Source organism: Sceloporus occidentalis, unplaced genomic scaffold, assembly GCF_023333645.1.
Source record: "Sceloporus occidentalis isolate IW3139 unplaced genomic scaffold, rSceOcc1.0.p SCAF_13, whole genome shotgun sequence".
In the NCBI taxonomy this organism is placed as follows: Eukaryota; Metazoa; Chordata; class Lepidosauria; order Squamata; family Phrynosomatidae; genus Sceloporus; species Sceloporus occidentalis.
Genome location: NW_028316993.1, coordinates 20047942 through 20073206, shown reverse-complemented (window position 1 = coordinate 20073206; position 25265 = coordinate 20047942). Strand labels below are relative to the sequence as shown.

Here is a 25265-nt window from a genome sequence, read left to right as displayed (position 1 = left end):
CCTTGAGGGTTTGGCTGAGTTTGACTTCCAGCAAATATCAGGATATTTGAAGTCACCCATCACTACTACATTTCTCCTTTCTGAGTGTGTAGTCATTTGTTCTAGAAAGACATCATCCAGCTCCTCCATCTGACTGGGGGGTCTGTAGTAGACTCCCACAATAACATCCCTGTTGTTTCCCTTCCCTTTAAATTTTATCCAGATGCTCTGCACCTGGCTTCCAGTATTGATGTCCTGGATCTCTTCACTGGTGTAAATGTCCCTGACATATAGTGCTATTCCTCCTCTTTTCCTGTTTAGCCTGTTTCTCTTAAAAAGGTTATAACCCTCTATTTCTACATTCCACTTATGAGACTCATCTCACCAGGTTTCAGTGATGCCTATTATATCATATTTGCTTTGTTGTACTAGGAGTCCGAGTTCATCTTGCTTGTTTCCCATGCTCTGTGCATTAGTGTAGAGACATCGCAGGCCATGGGTCCTTTTTACTTGCTGCCTGTGCAAGGTTTTTTGCCTCCCACTGTTGGGTCCTAGCGCTTTTTGTCTTGTTTCCTCTGTGTCAGTTTGACTATTTTCTCCAGCCCTTTTGCCTCCCTCCCCCATGAAACTCAGTTTAAAGCCCTCCTGATCAAATTCTTGAGACTGTTGGCAAAAACATTTCTTCCAATTGGTGTGAGATACAACCCATCCGTTGCAAGAAGTCCCTCCTCATGGAACCACAGCCCATGATAGAAGAATCCAAATTGTTCTTGGCGGCACCATCTGCGGAGCCAGTTGTTCACATCCACCGTTTTCCTCTCCCTTCCTGGACCATGCCCTTCAATTGGCAGAAGACAAGATAACAACTTGGGCATCCATTTCTTTCAGCTTCCTACCAAGAGCCTTGTAATCCCTTCTGATGTTCTGAAGGCTGTGTCTTGCAGTATCATTGGTTCCCACATGGACCAAAAGGAAGGGGTATGACCAGTCTTGTCAGCCTCTTGCCCCGGGGAGAGGGCATCTTGTTGAGACACCTCTAGAGACATCTTGTCAGGCCTACAAATCACTACAAATCACTGCTTCTGTACCCCTCAGCAAGGAGTCCCCCACTACGACCACACGCCTTCTCCAAGGCTTAGCAGCGACTGTTCCCTCTGGTAGAACTCTCAGGCTCCCCTTCTTTTTTCCTTCTTTTTAAGCTGACACAGCCCCGAATGAAAAGAAAAAGGCAACTTTATTAAAAAAACAACCAAACAGGAACTGGTATAGCAAAGTCATAACATTGGTACAATCAAGAGTAAATATACAGTTTTTTAAAAAACAAACACATATGGTAACGTATATGGAGCTATGGAGACTACAGTCAGGGTTGCCTGGTTTATCATTTGACACTGGGGAGAAGAGGGGAACAGGTTGTGGAAAAGAAAGGCTACTGATGGCAGAGATCTCAGAAGGGTCATTTCACCAGGACTGGAACAGTGTCAAATGTAATGGCATAACCAGGTTAATGCTATAGACATCTATTCTCCCTGCCCATCTACCATTCACTGTCTGCCACATAGCATTTATACTATGCCAGGCCATTTAAAGGTCAGAACAAAAATGTGAGCAAAGTATCACAGAAAAAAAAAAGACTATTTAGAAATGGACATGTGATAAACATGTCATTTGGTTACGCTCCTGCATTATTTAACGAGGACAGTATATTTCAGCTTGCAAAGCCAAACTGGGGAGGAAAGAAAGGATATTTTTAAAAACAGCTTGCAGAAAGAGTTGAGGCCAGCTCAGCTCAGTCTAATGAGACAAGCTAGCTTTTGAACTGCGCAGTACGTTTGCTATCTGCATGTGCAAAATAGCAGAGCTTTGAAGAGTTACCTTTTCGACAAACAGTTTCAAAAAATCCATGCATGCTGCAGATTCTGGGACTCGTAGTGCCAAAGGTAACTTTTCTAAAGCTTGGAATCTGCAGAGAAGGTAAGCAGCATTACAGAATGAGTACAGAAATTAACTTTACAGGCCTCATGTGTTTGTCTTTAAGCAGGGTAACCCAAGAAAGCAAACATAAATCCCACCGTGTGTGTCTGTGTTTTATGCATGTGTCTGTGGCAAGTAAGAAATTTCAGAGAGACAAAAAGAAACTTCCTTTGTAGTTTCTCAAGACAGTTACAGAAAGAGTGTAGGGGTCTTAGTTTCCAAGGAAATAAAAATCCAAACAAACATGAACATAATTAAAAACTCTATACCCAGCTGGGATTCCTGCAACTGAAACCAAAGTTCTACACTACCTTTCTTCTGCCATTTGGTACAGACTAGTTGATGAAAGCTTGAAATGACAACCAGTTAATGAATCCCAAGAGGAAGGTGATGGACTCTCCTTCCTTGAAGATCTTTAAATGGAGGTTGGATGGCCATCTTTTAGGAGTGTTTTAGTTGTACAGTATATTCTTCTATAGCATGGGGTTCGACGTCTGTAGCTCCTTCCAGCGTTATGGTTCTAAGCACCGTTTCTCTGGTTTACAAGGCCTGCAAAACACTGCTTTAGCTTCTGTGGGTACAACTGACCTGAGGTGCTGTCAAAGAGAACTTCCGGAGCACTGTTACAGTGTGGTACCACGGCCAGTTTGAGGTACCCAAACCATCTCTAACCTGATCAGATCCCATACGAAGCCATCTCTAACCATCTCTAACCTGACCAGACCCCATACGAAGGAAAGGCCAAAGGGGACAGTGCTGGCTTTCAGTCAGTAACACACACACACACACACACACACACACGAGTTCAACCTCAACAAACACCTGTTTATGCCTGCAATGGTTAAATTTAGCCCTTGTAATCTGAGTTGGTTGCTTCACAAAGGGAGGGGAGAAGGACAGCTTGCTTGTTTTTCTCTAGAACTGTAAGAATGAGATTTCTGTTCTTAAGACACTCTTGAAAAAGGGGAGCCAAGACAAACAGAGGGCACAAAACAAAAAAATACAGACATACTCCAAGAATTTAGGATTAATTGTCACACATGAACAATCCAAGGGGTAAAAAATGTGAGATTTCTGGACATGAAAGGAGCAATTAACACAATCTATCACTGATGTACCTCAGCTTGGGGCAGGGCTGGGCAGTACGTCTCCCTCCAGATGTTGTAAGACTCTTATTCGAATCAACCCCAGATAACTAGGCAATGGTCAGGGACGATGCCATGTTGAAGTCTATCACCACCTGGAGAACAACAGACTGCTGCCACTGCCACCTTAGGAAGGTAACATTTTGAAATGATGGACACAGTTTTTTCATCAAGAGGAACAAAAAGTATCTGGATAGGTTTTAGAAACCACCTCTTAAGTTTTCTTCACAGTTTAGTAATCTACTCTCTTCTTATCTAGACCACCAGAACTCCCAAGTGAAACCAATTATGGCTGATAAAGCTGTGGACATGCAGGAACATTGCCCACGCACACATAACCCCACCAAGACAGAATAATATTGGGATCACACCCATTTCTTTCAACATGAAGAAACACACTTTACTTCAAGGGTCTATGTGGTTACTGGGGTTTGGCACATTTCCCCAAAATGAATAGGAGGGATAGTTTAACACCCCCTTCCCTGTCTGTGTTTTTACAAACGGGACACACTTCCATTTTGGATAAAAATCAGAGACCTGTGTACTTCATGCTTTAGGTCAGAAACTGGTTGATTTCCTATAGTAAAATCACCATCACCATCATGTCAGGAAAATCTTTCCATACAGTCCTCTTTTCTACCAGTGAGGAGTGTATTGCCCTACAGACGTGGCCAGACCACAACTCCAATGATCCCTTACACTTAACTGTGGGGGCTAAGGCAGCTGGAAGTTGCAGTCCACAACACGCTGGCTGTATGTTCCCTAACCCCACTCTTTTCTTGGCTCAGTATTTTTTTCCCTCAGTGGTTAAGAGATGTGCCTGTCTTCCTGTGAAATAAGGTAAGTTGGAGTGCAATTTTCAAATGAGGTTTGAAACTAAGAAATGAACAATGTAGTGTGATTGCCAACTATAGTAGCATACAGCTTAGTTTAGATTCACAGAAGCTCCCCATATAGATTCATATAAACCCACCTAATTAGCTTCTCAAGTCTTTAGACAGCAGCTTCCTAAGAACAGAGACATGAAGAATCTGCTTGAACATTCAGAGTCATACATTCAGAGTCCCACAGTCAGTAGGAACCCAAAAGAAAAAAAAAAGGCAAAAGAAAATACAACAGTGTCGTGTCACAGCAGAGAGATCCCTTTGGTTGACTGTGTCTTTGTTTCAGCTGGCTGAGCAGCACCTTTTGTCAGAAAGGACACAACCATGAGATCCAACATTCATTGCACTAATCAACATTCATTGGCCATAGCGAAAAGACTCTGAGGCTATATGCTTGGGCATACGCCAGGCCAACAAAGGTACACCAGTTCTTCAGAAGTCTTCAAGTTACCAGATTAAGTCCTTGAAACCATTTGCTTACTGGTTGCAGAACCTAAACAACCAAAGAGCAAGCATCCAATAACTCCAGAGTCTCAGTGGAAGAGGCCAGTCTTGGGCAAAATCAGCATTCACCACATGTGGCTAAACAGTTTGGTATCCCTTTCCTCACAACTGACCCACAACAAACTTCCTCTTGGCAGGAGGTGATCAACTCCCCTTCAAAACACATAACATGACTCTCCAAAAAGCCACAGGCAAGGATGAGGCAACAAAAAGTATTCCCACCCCCATTCAGCATTCCAGAAAGAAGTCTTTTGAGAGAAAGATCTCCTGTGCATCAGGCTAGTCTCCCCAGAAAGGATAAAGGGGAGCACCATCCAGTCAGGTCATGTAGCGGGTGATGGCACGTAGTGCATAGAGCAGGGCAGCTTGCATGCGAGCCTCCAGCAGGAGCAGATTGATGTGCACCTGAAAGATAAGAAGGGATTGGTTAAAATGGAAAGAAAGCATAGAGAGTGAATAAAAGAATGGGAAAAGGATGGAAGGAGCTCACAACAGGACCCTAATAGATACCCATTCAACTTCCCCTTCTTTGATTCTCTGTCTAGTGACTGGTACGTCAATCAGCTCAAAGTGCCATGTGATGCCATATTAATTTCCTGTCATGCCCCTGTTATGGTATTTTCTGGAGTGGTGTGAAATTTAAACAGCATCCCCCCCCCCCCCCCCCCAGCAGAGCCAGGATGGCAAAGTGGTTTGAGCGTTGGACTACAACTCTGAAGACCAGGTTTTGATTCCCAGTTTGGCCCTGAAACCCATTGGGTGACCGTGGGCAAATCACATGCTCTCAGCCTCAGGGTTAAGGCAATGAAAAACTTCCTTTGAACAATTATTGCCAGGAAAACTCCATGATACATTCACCTTAGGGTCAATTCAGAAATGACTTGAAGGCACACAACACATGCATACTTATACACACCCCCCCAGCAGTGGAACTTTTGCTCAGAGTCTAGCACTAGCTGATTTCTGTCTTTACCCTTCCAAAAACAGAATTATATAGAAATCTGGACAAGTTTTCCATAACCCACTAAGAATTAGTGCAAGAGGCAAATTAGTATGGTTTCGAGCCAACAGGAGTCCACTCCCTTTGCCATGGAATTCACTAGGTGACTCTGGGCCAGCTCCTATTTTTCAGCCATCAGAGGGATCAAAGGTTTTGTCCTTACTTTGCAATGTCTTAAGCACAAACTAGCCTTTAAGATTCCTGAAGAAACATGAAAAAAATAGCTATTCCTGTAGAGACATGTATGTGCTTTATCACCTTCTCAGAATGCTTGAAGTGACGCCAGAAGTGAGTGTACATCCTCTTGGTAGTCTTCTCTGGATAGCAAGCAACAGTTTTGATATAGACTTTCAAGCTACGCTCCAGAAGCTGGTTCACCTCCCTGTAATCATAGTCATCGTATCTGGAAAGGAGTGCAGATAGGAACATTATGTGGTTGCTTTATGCGAGGTCAGGTCATTGGTACATATAACACAGCAGGCTAGCCTTCTCTAACCTAGGTCCCTCCAGGTCCTTTTGAATGCAACTGCTGTCATTTATGGTCATTGGCCATGTTGCCTGGGGATGTCAGCCCAAAAGATCTGAAGTTGCTAGCTCAGGAGAGCTGCAATGGTATCTGATTGCACAACTTCCATATATATTACCCAGAATGGCCAACAATGACAACCTGTGGGAGGAACTGAGATTTAAAAACTTTTGGGGAGCCCACAGCTTCCTACTTCTCCTCCTCTAAAATCTTGGGAGCTTTTGTGGGCACAATACCTCATGGCTTTCAGACTGGAAAGGCCACAGGTTGAACTCAAGGCATTGGGCTTGCAAAGTACATGTGTTGCCTCTGCTCTGTCCAAGTAGATAAGGTTCCTTTAATTCCATTAAACCCACAAGAGACATTCCTCTTACTTTAAGTATATTATTCACATGGCAAACTCAACAGAGGCACTGACAGAACAAGCCCTCCCACATTGTTTGAGTGTGCCTAACATCCTACCTGGATGACTCAGTCCCTTACTCACAACAGTCTAGCAAGACTGATGCAAGGCCACCCATGTGGCAGAGTGATTCATCCAAACACAGCTTGCAAAACCCACATAAACAGATATTCTACATAAAGCTGAGCAACTGGACAATAGTTTTCCATAACCTGCTTCATACCTAATACAAAATCCCAGTTTGGCATCATGTCACTGAGCTCTGGGATCATACTACTTCTTGCATTTATTTGTTGCTCACTCAGTTATCACAGTTTGCTGCAAACTATAGTTTGCTGCTGTTTGCCAGTTCATATGCGACCACAAACCATAGTGAACCCATTTCTTCAGAACTAAGAAAGAAACTAATTGGTATGGAAACAGAGGGACAACTGGGGCCCATTATGAGGCAAACGTGGTCTGACATTACATGTAAACTGGTACAATATTTTAATTTGTGACAATTTATTATCTAGTTAAGTAAAGGTCTAAGAACTAGAAGATAAAAGATAAAAAAGATAATTCAAGCCAAAAGGTACAACTGAACAGGAATCAGTGTTGGAATAAACCAGACATAGCAAGCAGTCTGGAAATCTGAGATTTAAGAGTATGGACCAAAAACTTGAGAGAGAGCACAACTAGCAAAAATGATGTCAAGAAGCACCAAAAGATGAAATCTGCTCTGAAATTTGCTTTGGTAAGGCAACATAGACTGAACAGGTGGACAAATTACGTACCGAATACCAAAGACGCAGTGAACATAATTCCAGATAGCCCTCCTGAGCATGGATGTGTCCACCCCACTGTGCATAGCGATGGTGTTATACGTTAAGTTGTAGACCACTTGGAATTTCTCATCAAGCAATTGACCCACATCAGGATAAAGGCGGTTGATGAGTGAATAACCATGATCTTCCCAGGTGTAGTCCTGTATGGGGGGGAAAAATCTCTCTGGTATCTTTGTGCTACACAACTGATCACAGGGTTGGGAACATGTGGTCCTCTAGATATTGCTGGGGCCCTGGCCAGCAGAGTCAATGGTGAAGGAAGATGGGAGATACAATCAAGAAAAACCTGGAAGACCACATGTTTTCCACTTCTGACCAACTGATTATGTAAGCTGTCCACTTGGGTTGAAGGACACATCTCCACTTATCTATCTAGTCATGGTTTTAAACACATTCCTGTATTACTGCACATCCTCTAGTAACCCACATGTAGTGGTGGTGGTGGTTCTTGCAATGTGCTATGACTTGCACGGAGAAGTATTACACTCCTGCAGGTTATACTTGACAGAGATAAGGATTACTATATTGCATTTCGCATGTCACTCCAAGCTTGGTAAAGTGCCTGTTGCACAACTGGCCATCCATAGTTAAACCTAAATTTGAATGCAAAGTCCTGATGTCACATCACATCTTATTAAAAAAAAAAACCCTGGTGACTGCCATCTTACCTTTCAAATTCAGATTAAAAGATGGGCACAAAGCTGAAAGGTTTGCAAAGCAAACAAATATGCAATGTAAGCAAACTGTGAAAAGATTATAAATCTATAGGATTTACACTAGTGAAGCAATGGGGAATTAATTGCATGAGGCCATAATTGCATTGTTTTTCTCCCTGCAACACTCCTGCAGGCTGCACCAGTATGTTGGTGGTGCACTGGAAGTGACATTAACTGGTTCTCAACTGGCCACAAAAATAGGCTTTGGAGGCTGCATGCACCCTGTGGTTTGCACTTTCCCCACCCTGTTCTCATTGATGCTGTGTTTGAGAGAACTGGGAGGGGGTATTGGGATATTATGGACATGCACATAAAATACAGATCTTGAATTCACACAGATGAGATACCTGAGCTCGGAACGTTGGAGGTGTATGTTCTCCTCTTCTAGTAAAATCTTTGTATCCAAACTCAGGATCCTCCACAAAGCACAAGACGTTGGGAGGCAGGGAGTGTTCAACAGTATCTCCTGGAAAAAGAGACATTTTTAATGCGTTCATGTTGTCAGTGAGAACCACACTTCCCCCTCATCACCTCCACAGTTCTTCCCCATGAAGTACTTTTCTTAAAACTGGAGAATATAAAAACCAAACTCCAGCCTATGGAAAACCCACTGAACATATTTTCATAATGCAGCCATACCCATACCTGATTAAACACCTGATGCTAGATCAGCCTTCCCCAAGCTGGGGCACTTTAGAAATGTAGGACTGGCCAGTTCTTGGATTATGAGAACTATAGTCCAACGCACCAGGTTGGAACAGACTGTGCTATACAGTGAGGCTGGCTGGGAAATCCCTCTACATCATCCAGCTCAGTTGATAGCAGCATGATTCTCTATTTTTCTCTGTCCTTCCCAAGCCTAACTGAGTCCTAAACCCTCCACCTCCCCTGCCCTAAATCCCAACCAGTTACTCATTCTCTTATCCTACCAGAGGGAGTAACGAGTAGGCTCTCTCTCTTTTCCATCTCAAAGCATGTTTCCATTTCCTCTGGGGTAACTTCTTCTTCTTCTAGCTGGCATTCCTGCAAAAACTTCATTCTTTCCATCAGGACTTCTACTTCCTCTATAGCATCTGTGCCCTGGGAAAACTGGGAAGCAAAAAAGGTCAGGGTCAGAAAAGATGGCAGAAGACAAATGCACAATGCAGTTTCACACACTCTTCAACCCAAGGCATATTTGGAGCTTTTGTATACCTGTTCCACACATGCATTAAGTCTTGGAACAGTAGTGGGGAACCTAATACTCTAGGACCAAATCCAGCCCTCCTGGGATACAATTCTGGACCTTGAGATTTCCATGGTGACCATGCACTCTTCTCCATAGCACTAGATTGGTGGTCTTCCAACATTTGTATGTCTCCCCTCCCCCATTCTAAAAGGTTAAAATGATTCTCTCATCATTAATTACTGGCACTTTAACATAAATGTACTAGTATTTTGGAATCTATTTTGTCGCCTTTGGCATTGCCCATCAAAAACTTAAATGGAATTTAGCATCCCTAGCCCTGATCTACAGTTTTGCCTGCTGAGGGCCAATAACTAAGCAGGCACTACTGCTCTACAGCCATGCTTTGTGGGCCAGAACTGCATTGATCCTGCCAGCAGATATAGGGATCAGCACAAAGACACATTCTTCTGTTGCCTTCCCCCCACCAGTATTTGGAAACTTCAATATAATGGATGCGCAATTGTAACCACTAGAGGTTTCTGAATTGTATCTCCCATAATCTCTCATAATAGGCTATCTGGCTAAGATTACTGTGACCTGTAGGCCAAATGTATCTCAAAGACAATGGGTGGCTATCCTGCCCAACAGATTTTTTTTATTTTTATTTAGGTATTTTAAAGCTAAATTAGAAAGTATTTTCCTCTGCAAAGTAAACCAAGGCAAACAAACCCTGCAAAATTATTCAGTTACAGTTTGCAAAGAACTCCATAATTCCTACACCTGGGGAAGAGCCCTTTTCAAATGTTCTGTCTTATAGCTACTACTGGGAAGGGTAGATGGGAGTTGTAGGCCAAAATGTCTGGAGAGCCAAATGTTCCCCTTCCCTTCTTCAAATTAATGGGCACCAATATTTCATAGCAATCCGGGATGTTTATTGCAATCCAGGGTGTTCCAGAAACAACCAGGCCTTCTTCAGGAAAATTTAAAGCAGGGATGTTTTCATGTTCAGCGAGTTGTGCGTCTTCGGTCTCCTATCCCCAAATGCCTCCTTTTAGTTTTTCCTGCACTCTAAGCAAAGCTTAAAAATGCTATTTTTTCCAGTTACAACTCCCTGATCCCTGCACCAACTGGGGCAAATGACTATGCTAAGTGTGGTGTGCTAGGAGTTATAGCCCCAAAATGTAATTTTTCCAGTCTCTGGTTTAAAAAACTAGAAATGCATTCATAACAAAAAATAAATATAAAGGCCTCTTTTCAATTCTTCAGCTTACACTTGAAGTGTTCATCCCCTCATCTGAGGATGGACTGCTGTCACAGCTGTGGGGAGAAGGTGGCTGGAAGACGTGGGCTCCTTCCTGGTCAGTCTCCAGATTGATGCCGCAGCCAAATACAAAGGAGGCCAACGAGTGGTAATGTGTGAGGAGCACCAGAGCTTGGATGAGTTCTGCCAATGACCAACTGTTCTCTCCAGTTTTCAGGAGTGCCTGTGAAGAAAAACCCCAAAGAGTTTCTCTCTTAGTGATATGTATCGAAGAAAGCTGCCCATCTCCAAGCAGGAAATGGATGGCACTAATAGAGATCAGGCATAGCCTAAATATAAGATAACCAAAGGTAGCCCAAGATGTTTTCTGCCTGAAACAAAGAACAAGACACCTCCCATTTGATGAAGAATAGCTGACTAGATTGGCTGTGGAATCTTTCTCAATACTGGACTGTCTGGTACCCAACTCTTTTCCCTCCAATACTTTGTTGCTGCCCTCGAGTATGTGCAACCTGAGCAACCACTTTGTTCAGCTTTATGGCAGAATCAACAGTGAAGGTAACATAAAAATATCAGGTAGCAGGTGATAGGATAGCCCAGTGTATTCTGGAGACCAACTACTACAAGTCAGATGATTGGGTCAGATGGACAATTAGTCAATTCTTATGGTATTTATGGTGGTATACATAGCAATTTCTTGTGGTATTCATTCTTCCCTAACTTGTGGTCTTCAGATGATCATCCTTAACACAATGCATGCACCTGACTTCTAGCAGTCCTTGCCAGGATATATAACTCCCAGGGCTCAGCAGTGCTGGAAACCGAACAAAATATTCAGAGGGTGCTAGGTCAGGGAAGGCTGCTCTCAAGTATTTGAGACGATGTATAAACATGGGCATTCTCTCAGACTATTCAGTTGTTTTTCTAAAACTGCAGAACAGAAGTGTGAATATCAGCAGTTTCAGGCTGCACAGATGCAATCCCCTTTGGGCTGATCCTTGTTCTCACCTCCATGTGTTCCTTGGTAACCAGCCAAGGCCGATGGGCCAGAATCTTGTTGATTTCATTCAGATTCCTCAGTTTCTGTGGGGCATATTGTAAGCCACGAAGCCACTCTGAATCCCCACCCATCTGTAGGAATTCCCCCATGTGGAAGCCAACCAAATAAGAACATTGATGTCTAGCAGCAGCCTGAAAGCACAGAAAAGGAAAGGGACAGTGAGAAAACCCATGAACACAGTCTGCTTGAGATCCTCGTACAAAACAAATATGGCAGTTTGACAGGGCCCAGACAGTGTGACAACCTTCCCTCTTCCTGTTTGAGCAGTGCTAGAGAGGACTTAATTTCTGAAAATGGAAGATATCTAGGACACCAAATGCCAGGGCAGCCATGTTGGCTGTAAAACAAATTCCAAGTTGTGTATTGTAACAATAATTTTGTGACAACCAAAACAAACCCCCACATACATTGCACAGGCTTTCAAGACCACTCAGTCCCTTTGTCAAGCAAAGATGTTACAAAAAGCAGGTAAGGGACAAAGGAGAGTAGTAGGAAGAAAGACCTCATCTTAAAATTATACAGCCTGCATGTAGTATTTAAGGGAGGATGAGACTGCAGACTCTGAAAATTCACCTCAATGCTGGGTTTGCTGGGAACAGGCAAACGACAGAAAACAATAAATGCTGATTCTATGTGTTGAAAGTACAAACAACACTTCTGCAAACTGTCTCCATACAGTGTGAAGCTCACCTACCATTTATAGGCAGAGAGCAAAAACTCCTCAGGCCGGCATATGTTGCTGAATTACAACTCCTCGCAGCTCTAATGAACACAGCCAAAGGGGAGGAATGCTGGGAGCTGAAACTCCAACAACAGCTGGACGACTATATAGATGGTCTCTAATGATTCTGTAAACATCCAGTGGCTTCTGCTCATCAGTTCACCTGGCTCCTTCTCCTCTGTATTCAGACTGTGAAGCAGACATTTATTTGTATCTCACTATTTTCCCAGGACTGGGACTCAAGACAAGATTCTAAGGGGAAGGGAACACAATGCATACACCTGACCAAAGACCCCATATCAAGCTAAGCAGGTGGGAAAACGAGAGAGGATGAAACAAACAGGTTTTGATATAGGATGAAACCACAAACAGCCTTTGCATTTCATATTATCACAAAGAGGGGTGATGTGAAATAGTCACTATACCATAAATAAATCCTGCAATTTGAATGAAAGATAAAGGCATCCTGGCACAACACCATGACCTGAAAGGAGAGGAATCTAATATCCATTTTATTGTTTAAACCAAGGATTGTAACTGTGCAGTTTTCCACATGTTGTTGGACGCAACTCTCTGCATTCCTCATCTGCTACAACTCCCAGTATTTTGCTCTGCTGCCTAGGGGTTGTTGGGAATTGCTGCCTAACAACATATGGAGCTCTGCATGATTTATACATACATATTTAAGCAAAATAAGGATTCTTCATATTCTTCAACTGCCAGGTTATCTCTCCTTTCTCCCTGCCCACTCACCATGATCGCGATGTAATGGCGCTTGTGATATGGCAGGGGCCCATCCATCCGCAGCAGGAGATACTGTGTCTTCCAAAAGCTTGTCAGGTACTCAGGATGCAGCCCCATCACCATGGTAATGTTATCCACCCTGACTGTTGAAACAAAGGCCTTGATGAAGTGGTGCCGTTGGGCACTTTCAGCTCCTTCTTGTAGGATCTACAATAAGACAAAAGGTGGCGTGAGAAGGAATAACCTTGTGTGAATATAGTACTTCTTGAACAGTCAAAGCACTCCACATACATTTTGCAGAATCAGTCCTATCAGTAAAAATGAGGTTGAGGGCTGAGAAAATGGGACACAGAGAGAAAGATTTGCTTGCTGAACGACCTCAGAGGAACATTATTTGTATTTCCTCCCTTTTGGTCTAAAATGCAGATGGGGGACATGTAATCTCTTCAGTAATCCTGATGTATTTGATAAAGAAAGTTGTTGTCCCATTATCCCCAATCAGCATGACTACCATATCTGAGATGTGCCTAGTTGTGAGAAGGCTGGTCTTCAGAAAGCTCTTGCAATCCTAATGGTATAAAGAGTTTTAACCCAATTAATAAAACTGAAACCTATACAGGTGCCTGTTTACAGGTGAACCTGCTATAAATGTATTTTAATTACAAAGGCTTTTTGTGAAGGAATCTTGAAAATAATAATTCAATGACCTGTGGGGGTGGAAATGAAGATGTTTCAGCCAAACACTGCAAATTTCCAGAGTCTTTAGTCAACAGCAATAATTGAAGAGGAGATCCTAAAACTGTACTTCCACCTTGTGAGGAAAGGGAGACTTCGGTTTGCAGGATTTACTTTGTGTGTGGTTTTGGAATTTTTTAAAAAAACGTGAACCTTAAGATCCACCAAGAAGAACCAAGTGCACAAAAGACATGGTTAAAATTAAAAAAAAATGACTTAAAAGAGTGAGCAGCGAGTATTAAAAACTGGACACAGCTTGCATTCCTGCCACATACAACACTACCCTCCTGGTTACCCCAAGCATTTCATGGATGTAGTTCCTGTACCTGCTATTCTTAAGAAACTGGTGTGTCAGATATCCTTTTGAATCACTGCAATTCAACCAAATCTACCAGCAGACCAAGAATTACTTTCTGCCTATCCTCTTTCTACTGGAGGACATTTGTACAACCATTAACATTATAAAAAATAAAAGATGGTAGAGATCTTTCAAAGCAACAAAAGTGCTCAGCTGTCTGATGTGATCTGGCTGTTTGTTCAGTTTATCAGTCCATATTCATTCCAGGCCAACCCAACACACACCTCCCTGCCCTTTCCTCCCCAGCTCATCAGTGGAATTTTAAAAACACAGTTCTCTGCTCTTGGAGTCAAATACTCCCCTGTGACATCTTTGGAAGCAGAAACTGTCCATGCAGCCAACATCACTGAACTGTCCAGGAACAGCCAAGGCTTGGGTTGTCGCAACCCCCTGAATGCAAGTGGCTCAGCACAGAGGCCATTCTGAAAAGGAGGATGGGCCAGTAAGAGCGAGGGGGGAAGGCATGCAAAAAAGGGAAGGAGGCCGCTACCTGCCAGCCTAGGAGAACAAGCCAGAATGCAAGCAGCAATGGTGGAGGAGCTGCTTCTGCAGTTTGATTGGCCACCCTGCCAAGGAACTTGGAAGGCAGTCAACACAAACCCAATGGGTGGATGAAACGCCTGGAGAAGTAGCTGAGGCTGACTTCCTGATCTAGGTTGTTTGTGCATACCAGGAGGGTGCTTGATAAATAAGGAGATGATGACACCACAGGGCAATGCAACAACATGTGTCACCTCCCATCACCCAAGCAAACAAGAAAAAAAATGAGGAAGCAACAAGGACTATGTGGCTAGAAGAAGCAAGCAAACCCCTCCCTCCACACCCCTCCAAGAGATGTCCAACTATAGAAGTGGGTGGCTGCTGTTGTTAATGCTGTAGTTGTCTCTAACTCACGGCGACCCCATGGATGAGACATCTGCAAGACATCTCCACTGCTTTGTTCAGGTCTTGCAGATTCAAACCCGTAACTTCCCTGAATGAATCTAAACATCCAGCCTGTGCTCTACTGCCTTCCACCTTCCCTAGCATTGTTGTCTTTTCTAGTGAGTCATGCCTTCTTACGATGCGGCCAAAGTATGACAGCCCCAGTTTGATCATCTTGGCTTCCAGGGAGAGTTCTGGCTTGATCTGTTCTAGAACCCATTTGTTTATCTTCTTGGCCATCCATGGCCTCCTCAGCACTCTTCTCCAGCACCACATCTCAAATAAATTGATAATAATAATAATAATAATAATAATAATAATGTTTTATTTATATACCGCTATTCAAAAGATCATAGCGGTGAACAGCAAGTAAGCTAATTAGCAAGTAAGCTAATTTGCCCCCAACAGTCTGGGTACTAATTTTAGCGACCTCGGAAATTGATTTTCTTCTTGTCTGCCTTCTTCACTGTCCAACTCTCATATCAGTACATGGTGATGGGGAATACAATGGCTTGAATGATTCTAACTTTAGTGACTGGCTGCCTCTCTCAAAACAGGAATGGGGTGGGGAGTTAACATCTCAATTGCCTTCCAGTCTCTTCCAGTGCCAACCAGGTGTAGTCTTCTGTTACAACACTGTTAGGGGGTGTGCAAGCAGGGAACAAATAACACCTCCTTTGCTTTAGGCAAGGAAATAACTACATAACAGGAAAAGATTATTCAAGGTGGTGGTAGTACGGGACTGGAGGAGGGGAATTCAATTTGCAACCATGAAATGGTGTAGGTGTGTATCCTATAAACCACCTCAGAAGCAGCACTTTAAACGCATGTGGGACGCATGTACTTTAAACACATATATGAAGCATTTAAAGAGCAGAAAAAAACTCTTGAAGACTCATAGATATGAGGAAAACACAGGATTTTGGCAGGAGAAATTTACATTTTAAAGTGTCAATCATTTCTATATGCCCATAGAGAACTTGGTCTTCAGCTGCAGATCCTTATACAGTCAAAATGAAACCATTCACTCAAGAGAAGGAAGTATCAGCAGACTCAAAGCTTCAAAGGTTTGTCTTAGTTCTTAAAAATATAGTATATATAGTAAATACAAATTTGGGTAATCTGTTTCTGCATCTCCCCTACTGTAAATTGGAAGTAAATGCTGTATGAAATGGGGTATTGTAGAAAACTGGGGTAATAGCTGCACAACAATCTTGTAGTATTGACAGACTTTGGCTTAGGGCATGGAAAACAGATTGAGAGGTAGTTTTTTGTGGAGTTTTCAGGCTATGATGCCATGTTCTAGAAGAGTTTATTCCTGACAATCTGAAGATGCCAACCACAGCTGCTGGCGAAATGTCAGGAATAAACTCTTCTAGAACATGGCCTCATAGCCTGAAAATGCCACAAAAATTACCTCTCAATCTCTTTTCCATGCCCTAAGCCAAAGCCCATCAATATTACAAGATGGTTGTGGAGCTACTACCCCAGTTTTCTACAATACCCCATTTTGTACAGCATTTACTTCCAATTTACAGTAGGGGAGACGCAGAAAAAGATTACCCAAATTTGTATTTATTAATCCACATCAGTAAAAGAACCACAGGAGGTCTCCCTGTCCTCTGCCCATTGTGTGCCTAGGTATTCATGATGTGCATGCTGGTGCCCACTTCTCAAGACAAAGTAGAAGTGAGGGAGAGGCACAGGAATGCTGACTTTCCACCCCTCCCAATAAGAAATTCCACTCTTTTGGTATCTTCAGCATTCTCATTTCAAAATTACTATACCGCCCAAGTAGTGGTGCCAACAGAGACAGAGCCCAAACAGGTCTACTGAGAAACAAGAGAGAATACATTCAGGAATATGTATGTCTGCACAAGTACAAAAACAAAGTCTACGAAGTCCCACCAGTAAAGATTTAGCCTGTCCAGAAACCAAAGAATGTTGAGAGCTAGAAAAGGAAAAAACAAAAACTATGGGAGGGGGGTGGTATGTCCTCTTCAAGCTCTCTGGTGCTTATCGCATCCCAGAGGATGGTACAGCTCTTTGGTAGAAACCCTGAAGGGGAGTACCCCTCATACACCTCAACATTTTGTTACAGGTAGGGTTGCCATAAGTCAGGACCTCCAAACCGGGACAAATGTAGGGCAACATTTTCAAATGTAGGACACATTTTTTTTTTGAAATGGAGGACACATGAAAAAAAATGATGATTTTTTAAAAAAAAATGTTAATATAAATGCATGTATCTTAGGCATGATCAAAATGGAGGACATTTTGGCATTATTCCTAGACAGATGGCAGAAATGTACTTCGCTTTCTGGCCAAACCACCCCCCTCCATTCCGTCATCATCACTATCATTTTTAAAACAAGGCAGACCTGTTAGCATTAAAAGCACCAAAAATACACAAAAAAGACACTTTGGGGGAAATAAACCTTTGGAAATGGGCACCCACCTCCTCCTCCTCTTCCCCTCCTCTTCCTCATCCTCCTCCCCTTCTTCCTCTTACTTCCTCCTCCTCTTCCTTATCTTCCTCTTCTTCCTCTTACTTCCTCCTCCTCTTCCTCATCCTCCCCTTTTTCCTCTTACTTCTTCCTCCTCCTCTTCCTTCTCCTCTTCCTCCTCCTCCTCATCATCATTGGTTGAATTTTGCACCAGGAAATGGCGCTTTTCCCTCCCCCTGGCCCAGAGGCCTATCCTCCTCGGTCCTCCTCCTCCTCCTCCAAAGCTCACTGGCCAATGGCAGACTGGGGCTGGAAACAGGCCAGCCCCCACTCTTCTGCCATTGGCCAGACAGCTTCGGGGACGCGGGCTCCTTTTTAAGCCCCCCGCGCACGGGTGCACAAAAGGGGCGAGCGGCGCTGCTGCCCGGGCAAGTGCCGCGGGTGGCGCAGCAGCTGCGCAGAAGAAGGAGGAGGAGGACTGGAGGAGGAGGAGGGCGGCGCAGCAGAGGAGGAGAAACAGGTGGGTGGCCGGCCAGCACCAGCCGCATTAGCGGCGGCCCGGAGGCCGGGCCCAAACCCAGGATTTAGGGGGAACTGGGCCGGGGCCGGCCAGGTTCCCCCCAAAGTGTGATTGTCATGGGAGCCGCCGGGTTATGGCATCCCTAGTTACAGGTCTTATTTGTTAGTTAATTCTAAAGCTCTTGGCACTTTTTCTAAGAAATAAAGTGAATGCTCTTGAAGTGAGGAGGTGCATTCCCAGCCTCATTTCATACTTCCCTGGTGAGAGAACACTTTCCCTCTAAACTGGATCCTCAAAGTGCAAATGACACAGATCTCAAACAGTTACACGTCCAGAACTACAAGTTTTGGCCATTTCGAAGAGAAGCATCCTGGTGTGAGAGAGAAGTCAGCAAAGTTTCAAGCCATACATCTTACCTCTTCTGCTGGGATGAAAGAACTCGGGCCTCTTTCCAGCTGTCGGGGAATTTTTATTCTTCTGTCCTGGGAAAGAGAAGAGCATGGACATTAGACACTCCCATCTTGCATACAACCAGTCAGGACTTCAAAGAGGACTCTTCCCTGTCTCTGCTACACTGCCAGGAGAATAGCACTCAAAGGCTATATATGCATCATAGCAAACAGTTGCTACGAAAAAGGCACAGGCACAGCAACAAATGTGGAAGCAGTTATGGGGAGGGAGAGGTAAGAGAATGAAACATAGGGGTGTGTGGGTGTGTAGGTGAGAGAGATCAGATGTCTATTCAACACCAGCTCTTTCTCTTCTACCCACCTCCTACTGAGTCAACTGCTGCAATTGCTCTGAAGAGATTTCACCAGGCATACTCAGCTAGAACTGGTCAACCTGACATGACCCAAGGAGTGGTAACATGACACGGGTCTGAGATTTACCATGGCAAAGTTTGCTCCTCTGATCCTTGCAGCCAGGAACATGGAGAGAAGAGTGAAGGGGAAATCCTACCCAGCCCCAATGTGGCTCTAAAGGAAGGGTTGGTTAGCCCCTGCTACGTCTGTGTGGATGCCACAGGCTCTTTGCTGCCTGATGAAACAACCAAGTCAGTTGCAAGGAGAAATGTCTCCCTACAGCAAGGTGTAGGCTTACATCAGCAAGAATTCATTGCGTTTAATCTCTCCACTGCCCCCCTGGGAGTTCTTTAACCCAATTTCTGTTTCTTATTCATCAGACCAGTGGTGCCAAAATAAAGAGCCCTAGGCTGCAAAGACTATCCAGATAGCTGAATCTAGGGAAATATACATCCTGAATTCTGCAACTAAGTGAAGAGCAAGCAGAGTTGGAAAAAGGCACATCCTAATAAGTAGTCCTTAGCTGACCACTATCGCAGCTGAACAGCCACTGTTTCAACAGTTCCAGGGTGGGGATTGTGTAGCTTTTCAGGTGTTCTGAGACTGTAACCCCAGTAGCCCCAGCTACAGAGCCAATGGCAAGGGGTGGCAGCCTCTGTAGCATGGCAATAGCTTGCGGGGGGCACACATTCCCTACCTCTGCTGCATTGTGCAAGTGGATTCAGAGTATTTTATTGGACAAGCTAGACTTTGGGAAAATTACTTTGTTGGATTTTAGGCCCCAGAATTTCCCAGCCAGCATGGAAGTTGATCAAGCTGGCTGGAACTCTGGGACTTGCAATCCAAAAGTAGCCCTCTGAGTTTGAAAATAAATATATGGAAACCAGCTATTGAAACCAGTTTCTCTCAATTCCTTCCTCTCATCTTGTGGGAGGAGAGTCTACAGCACCCTTAAACAGGATCATGAGACCTCTGTAAAACTCAGGTTTAGGTGTATATCCCAGGGCTCTACTCTTCCTTGCATTCTCGTTCAGTGTGGCAGAGGCAAACCTGAAGCAAACACAGATATGTACTGCTCCTACAACACATGGTAAAGTACCCTTTTAGTTTGTCAAAGAGAGCAGCAACAAATATTACACCAAGCTGCTACTATGCAGAATGTGTATTAACAAGTATACTGTATATGTACAGAGTGTATAGAGACAGATGGGGACTCTCCCCAACAATGTATTCCACCTAGGAAACACAGAGACAGTTAGGAAACATCTCTTGTGAGCTACATGCAGCCCATGGGCTACACTTTGTCCATCACAATGTACACAATCCAAAGGCTTTTCTATCATTTATGAAGCATACATTGTTCTGGAATTGCTTCTCAGTCTGCAATCAAAATTTAACTTGAGCATTCACATTTTCTTGTATCCATGGTCAATCCTGGAACCAATCTCTCATGGACACCAAGAGCCTACAATACTTGTAGAATTTTTCTGTCATCCAGTGATGCTTTTCCTTTGGCTACCAATAGTGTGTTTTTGCATCTTTCCCTGACAATGTCCCTGACTTCAATCCAGAGTTCTTTTGGTTCGTTGTCAATTAAGCTTAGTATTGCAAATCTACATGGGTTTTAAAATTCTACAGAGGTGTTGCTCAGACTGTACTTTGGCACTATAACTGATTTAGTAGTCTTCTTCCCTTTAGGCTTTGAAATCGGCAGATCATGGTCTATGTCATAATCTGTTCCTGTTATGCAGTGAGAACTACTCCCTCTTCTGCTTCCAATTATGTAGTCTATTTGATTTTTGTATTGGTCATCAGGGAACTTCCAGGCATACAACTGTCTGCCTGGTTGCCTGAAGAATATCCCTGCAATGAATAAAATGCTTACCTTGTCCTCTTGGTTTATTTCTTGATACTATGCTACATTCTCCTACAATGTTTGATTCTGCTCTGTATCCTGGTTTTCTTCCAATCGCCTATGATTATCAATATGTCCTGTTGTATGAACAATACCTCTAGAATACTAGCATAGAATCTTTCAATTTATTCCTTTTCTATCTCTACAGTGGGAATACTTCAGTTATATTGACAGTTTATTCTATAAAGACTTGTTGCTTTTATCAGGTTAAGACTTTGCATTATATCCTGTGACTACTTTTGCTACATCTTGCCTCACTATTAGCTCCACCCCATTTCTTCTTAGACTTTCACTTCCACAGTGAAACACCATATAATTCCCTGACTCAAAACACCTAATTCTTGTCTACTTTAGCTCACTCATACTAAGCATTGTAATGCTTCAATCTCCATTTTATGATTTCTAGCTTTCCCTGATTCATTCCTCTTGTGTTCCATTTTCTTATTACCTACATTGTAGCTGTGGACCCTCCTTTCACCTCTGTGCATGTCAGAAGCTGCAAGTCCCTTTGCCATGAGTCCAGTTGTATTGTTAGCCACAATGCTATTTATAGTTTCCTTTTGCTGTACCCCAGTAGCTAACTGAGTGCCTTCCAACATGGGAGTCTCATCTTCCAGGATGATCTCTTGCTTCATTTTGATTTCTCTCATCATCATAGCATGTTAGAAGTAATCACCACTATGGAGGGGTATACCATTCCCTTTTTTGTGTACTAAAAGGAATCAGCAAAACTGCCATGCCATTGTCTCCAAGAGCTGCTCCACAATTGTGTCCCCTAGTATACTGTATTATACTGTGGACCCTTTACTTACACGGGGATCCATTCCGGACCCCCCCCCCCACATATGGTGAATTCTGCTTATGCTTGAGCCCCATCTGTTTAAATGGGGCTCATGCGTGCGGTGGCGCGACAGTGTGCGCACGTGCCATGGGCGCGCGCCCCATTCATCTGAATGGGACACACCACCCTGCGCGCTCCCCGCAGCTTGAGCGCATGTGATCAAAGCCGTGTATTGCACACCCGTGTATAACGCGGGCACGCTGTACTCCTCAGCAAATGTCTGTCTGACTTGAGATATCCAGTAGCCCTACGATTGTCAACATAGCTTCTTGCCCCATGGGAATACACCACCTTACAGCCATGGAAGGGAAATGGAATCTGGAATCAGGTATCTTGGAAGGCATAGAAAATCATGACTTTTAAGTGTGAGCAGAATGCTTCCCATTCTCCACTAAAGACAATCTTAGCATGTCTTGGTTCAGAATGCAATACAGGGTTTCAACATAGAAAGCTTAACCATGCATATGGTTATATTCATGGTTAAACTTTCTATGACTTATATCATACTCGATATAATTTAGGTAAGTTCAGTCAATAAATTGAAAACTTGCTAAAAGTTGTTATTTTAAAAGAAAAGTAACTGTCTGCCCCAAACTAGAATCACAACTTGCTTGGCCCTTTTAGATGAGCTCTGTTCTTTCAGGGAAAATTGTGACATGCTACTTGGTTAAAATCAGAAAACATTCTGCTACGCCTTGGAGGAAGGGGGAGTATGGGATTTTAACAGCAAACTTATCAGAAATGCCAACTTATGAGAAATACAAATGACAGGGGGGAAAAACTATGGATATGTCTCCTCAGAAGTATATATACAGTATATGATCAGTGCCTGTAACAGATAACTAAACACAATTTTTAATTTTAGGTCTGCCTATTCAGCATCTTAGCACTCACACTTAAGAATATATATAACACCTCTCTCTCTCTCTCTCTCTCTCTCTTTCTCTCTCTCATACACGAACAAACACTATCTTAGGATTTTTCATTGATATTATTTTAACAGTCTTGATAATAAATTGCAGAATAAGATCATGATTGAATGATGTTCCTTGCTGGATGGGAAGCAACAATTCCCTTTTCCCCAACAGCCTGAAATACCTACTCCAGAGAGCAGGGAACCTCCCCCCCACTTAAACAGGATTAAATCATTAGATCCTGATCTAAATCAGCATTCGTTCTCATTTTACAAAAGGGGCACTAAAGTTGGCAACAGCAAACCTATTAAGACCAGCCAAACTAATCGGAATCTGACGAGATAGGAACTGACAACCTCTTGATTAACACCTGTCTGATTAACCATAGTGCTATGCAAGCCTTCTATTTGTCTTCTAATATTTTGAAAAGGAAGGGATACGTGGAAATTATTGCAGGGAAGGGATGGGGACAATACTGCCTGCTTGACTCACATCAACAGGGAAATATAGGAAAGTTGCTTTCCTTGATTACAGCTCCCAGAACCCCTCAGCCAACAGCACTACTGTGTTGGCTATTCTGGCAGTTGCATCTGAAAGATAAGATTTTTGGAGATGCAGACCAAAAAAGATTAGATAGCAAGATGTACATCCAAAAAGTGTGAAACCATTGAAAGTTGGAATGGTCAACTGCAGTTCCATTTAAAGTTTATCCCATAAAGGGAATACTTTTCTAGGACTGGGAGCACTCTGCCTGGAAGCATTTAGAAAAACTGTGCTCTCTTTCCCTTGCAGTAAATCACTAAACTACATCAAACGTCACAAAGAACATTATCTTTGCATCCATCCATATTCTCTAGCGATAATCGTGTTCAATATTATATATCCTACAGGTACACTATAGGTAAAGCGCTAGGACTGTTTAATTTTCCCTATTGAACATGCACTCAAAGGTAGCCAACCTGGATCTCCTAATGTGAGAAACTGTTCTAAATTTTTCCCAGCCAAGGTCCAGCCACTTTAAGCTATTCTGCAAGGGACAAAGAGATGTTCTCTAGTATAGCAGGGTTGGATTGGGCCTCTTTATTCTAGTAATACCCCTTGAGACCTTCTTGCTTATAACATCAGATGAACCTGAGAGCCAGTAAGGTATTGTGGACTAGATTTGGGAGACCTGGGTTCATAGAATCATAGAGTTGGAAGAGACAGCAAGGGTCATCCAGTCCAACCCCCTGCCATGCAGGAAATCCAAATCAAAGCATACCCGACAGATGGCCATCCAGCCTCTGTTTAAAGACCTCTAAGGAAGGAGACTCCACTACACTCCGAGGGAGTTTGTTCCACTGTCGAACAGCCCTTACTGTTAGGAAGTTCCTCCTAATGTTGAGGTGGAATCTCTTTTCCTGGAGCTTGCATCCAATGCTCCAGGGCTTAGTCACTGAAGCAGCAGAAAACAAGTTAGCTCCCACCTCAATATGACATCCCTTATTGTACTTAAACAGGGCTATCATATCACCCCTTAACCTTCTCTTCTCCAGGCTAAACTTCCCCAGCTCCCTAAGTCGTTCCTCATAGGGCATGGTTTCTGGACCCTTCACAATTTTAGTCGCCCTGCTTTGAACACGCTCCAGTTTCTCAACATCCTTTTTGAATTGTGGTGCCCAGAACTGGACACAATACTCCAGGTGGGACCTGACCAGAGCAGAATAGAGTGGCACTATTACTTCCCTTGATCTAGACACTATACTTCTATTGATGCAGCCTAAAATCGCATTGGCCTTGTTAGCTGCCGCATCGCACTGTTGACTCATGTTCAACTTGTGGTTTACTTGGACTCCTAGATCCCTTTCCCATGTAGTCTCATTCAGCCAGGTGTCACCCCTACTATATCTGTTCATTTCATTTTTCTGCCCTAAGTTCAAATTCCCACTGAGCCACAAAACTCAATGTGTGCCCTTGGGCCAGTCACACTCTCTCAGCTTGGGCTACCTAAAAGAACTGTGAAGATAATGTAGAAAGAAAAGCCCATGCACACCATTTGCAGAAAAAAGGTAACAACGAGAAGACAAAATTCAGAGGCCAGCTCTCTGGCAGTTGGCGAAAGAGAACTTTATTCCACAATACCTAAAACCCTTCTTTGATCTTTTCCTCCTTTTATTTTTCTAACTGACATAAGCCCAAAAGTTCACTTCCAGAGATGCATGCAAGACAAGACTTTCTGGAAGAGTAACCTTTGCCACTTTTTCATCTCTACTCGGCGCCATGTGTTTGCATGCACACACACATACACACATAATCAGCAAATCCAGTTCAGCTGGAAAATACAGGTCTTCAAAACTGCTGACTCCACAGAGTTTTCTCCAGAGAGAGAGAATATATGCATGTTGAAAAAAAGCAAGAAGCATGTTTGAAAGGGGCAGGGACTGGAGGGCAGAAATGCAAAAGTCCGGCTTTGCAGGGCCAGGGAGCTCGAGGCAACTTAGCCTGCCAAACAGCTAGTTAAACTGCATATCTAGTTAAAATACAGTATATTCCTTTGTCACCAGATATTAAATCAAGCCAATCACAGCAAGGAACGTAATTAGATTTCCAGCCAGTGTTGTTGTGTAATGCCTTGAGCTCCTAGAGAGGCTGTTTTAAAAGTCTGATAATAAAACCACCACAGATGGTTATTATACTTCAGATACTGTTATCTTTTTATGACATTACAGTATGTCATGTCAATTCCCTGCATGTCGAGGGCTTGATCATCTCTACTTTAAACAGTCTGTCAACCAGTGCAAGGATTTGCTTATCTGTCAACCAATACAAGGATTTGCCTTATCAAACCATCCAATTTTTGCTGGCCCTGACAGATTTTGGCTCTCCAGGGTTTCAGATAGGAATCTTTTTGAGCCCA

General features: G+C 43.2%; 1 protein-coding gene across 2 annotated transcripts in view; it reads right to left on the bottom strand.

The window, feature by feature from the left end:
• Positions 1-1194: 1194 nt before the first annotated feature.
• LOC149305155 (sestrin-2-like) overlaps positions 1195-25265 on the bottom strand; it is a 54351-nt gene continuing 30280 nt past the window's right edge. Inside the window, exons 2-10 of one of the 2 annotated variants that reach the window (XM_089478456.1) lie at positions 18313-18378; positions 12922-13119; positions 11396-11578; positions 10398-10610; positions 8888-9047; positions 8306-8424; positions 7192-7382; positions 5745-5889; positions 1195-4891 (exon numbers count right to left, since the gene is read on the bottom strand). In XM_089478456.1, coding sequence (XP_089334582.1) covers positions 4805-4891; positions 5745-5889; positions 7192-7382; positions 8306-8424; positions 8888-9047; positions 10398-10610; positions 11396-11578; positions 12922-13119; positions 18313-18378 — 1362 coding nt within the window. In that variant the 3' untranslated portion in view covers positions 1195-4804. The remainder of the gene's footprint in view (positions 4892-5744; positions 5890-7191; positions 7383-8305; positions 8425-8887; positions 9048-10397; positions 10611-11395; positions 11579-12921; positions 13120-18312; positions 18379-25265) is intronic. The other variant, XM_089478457.1, reaches the window with a different exon arrangement.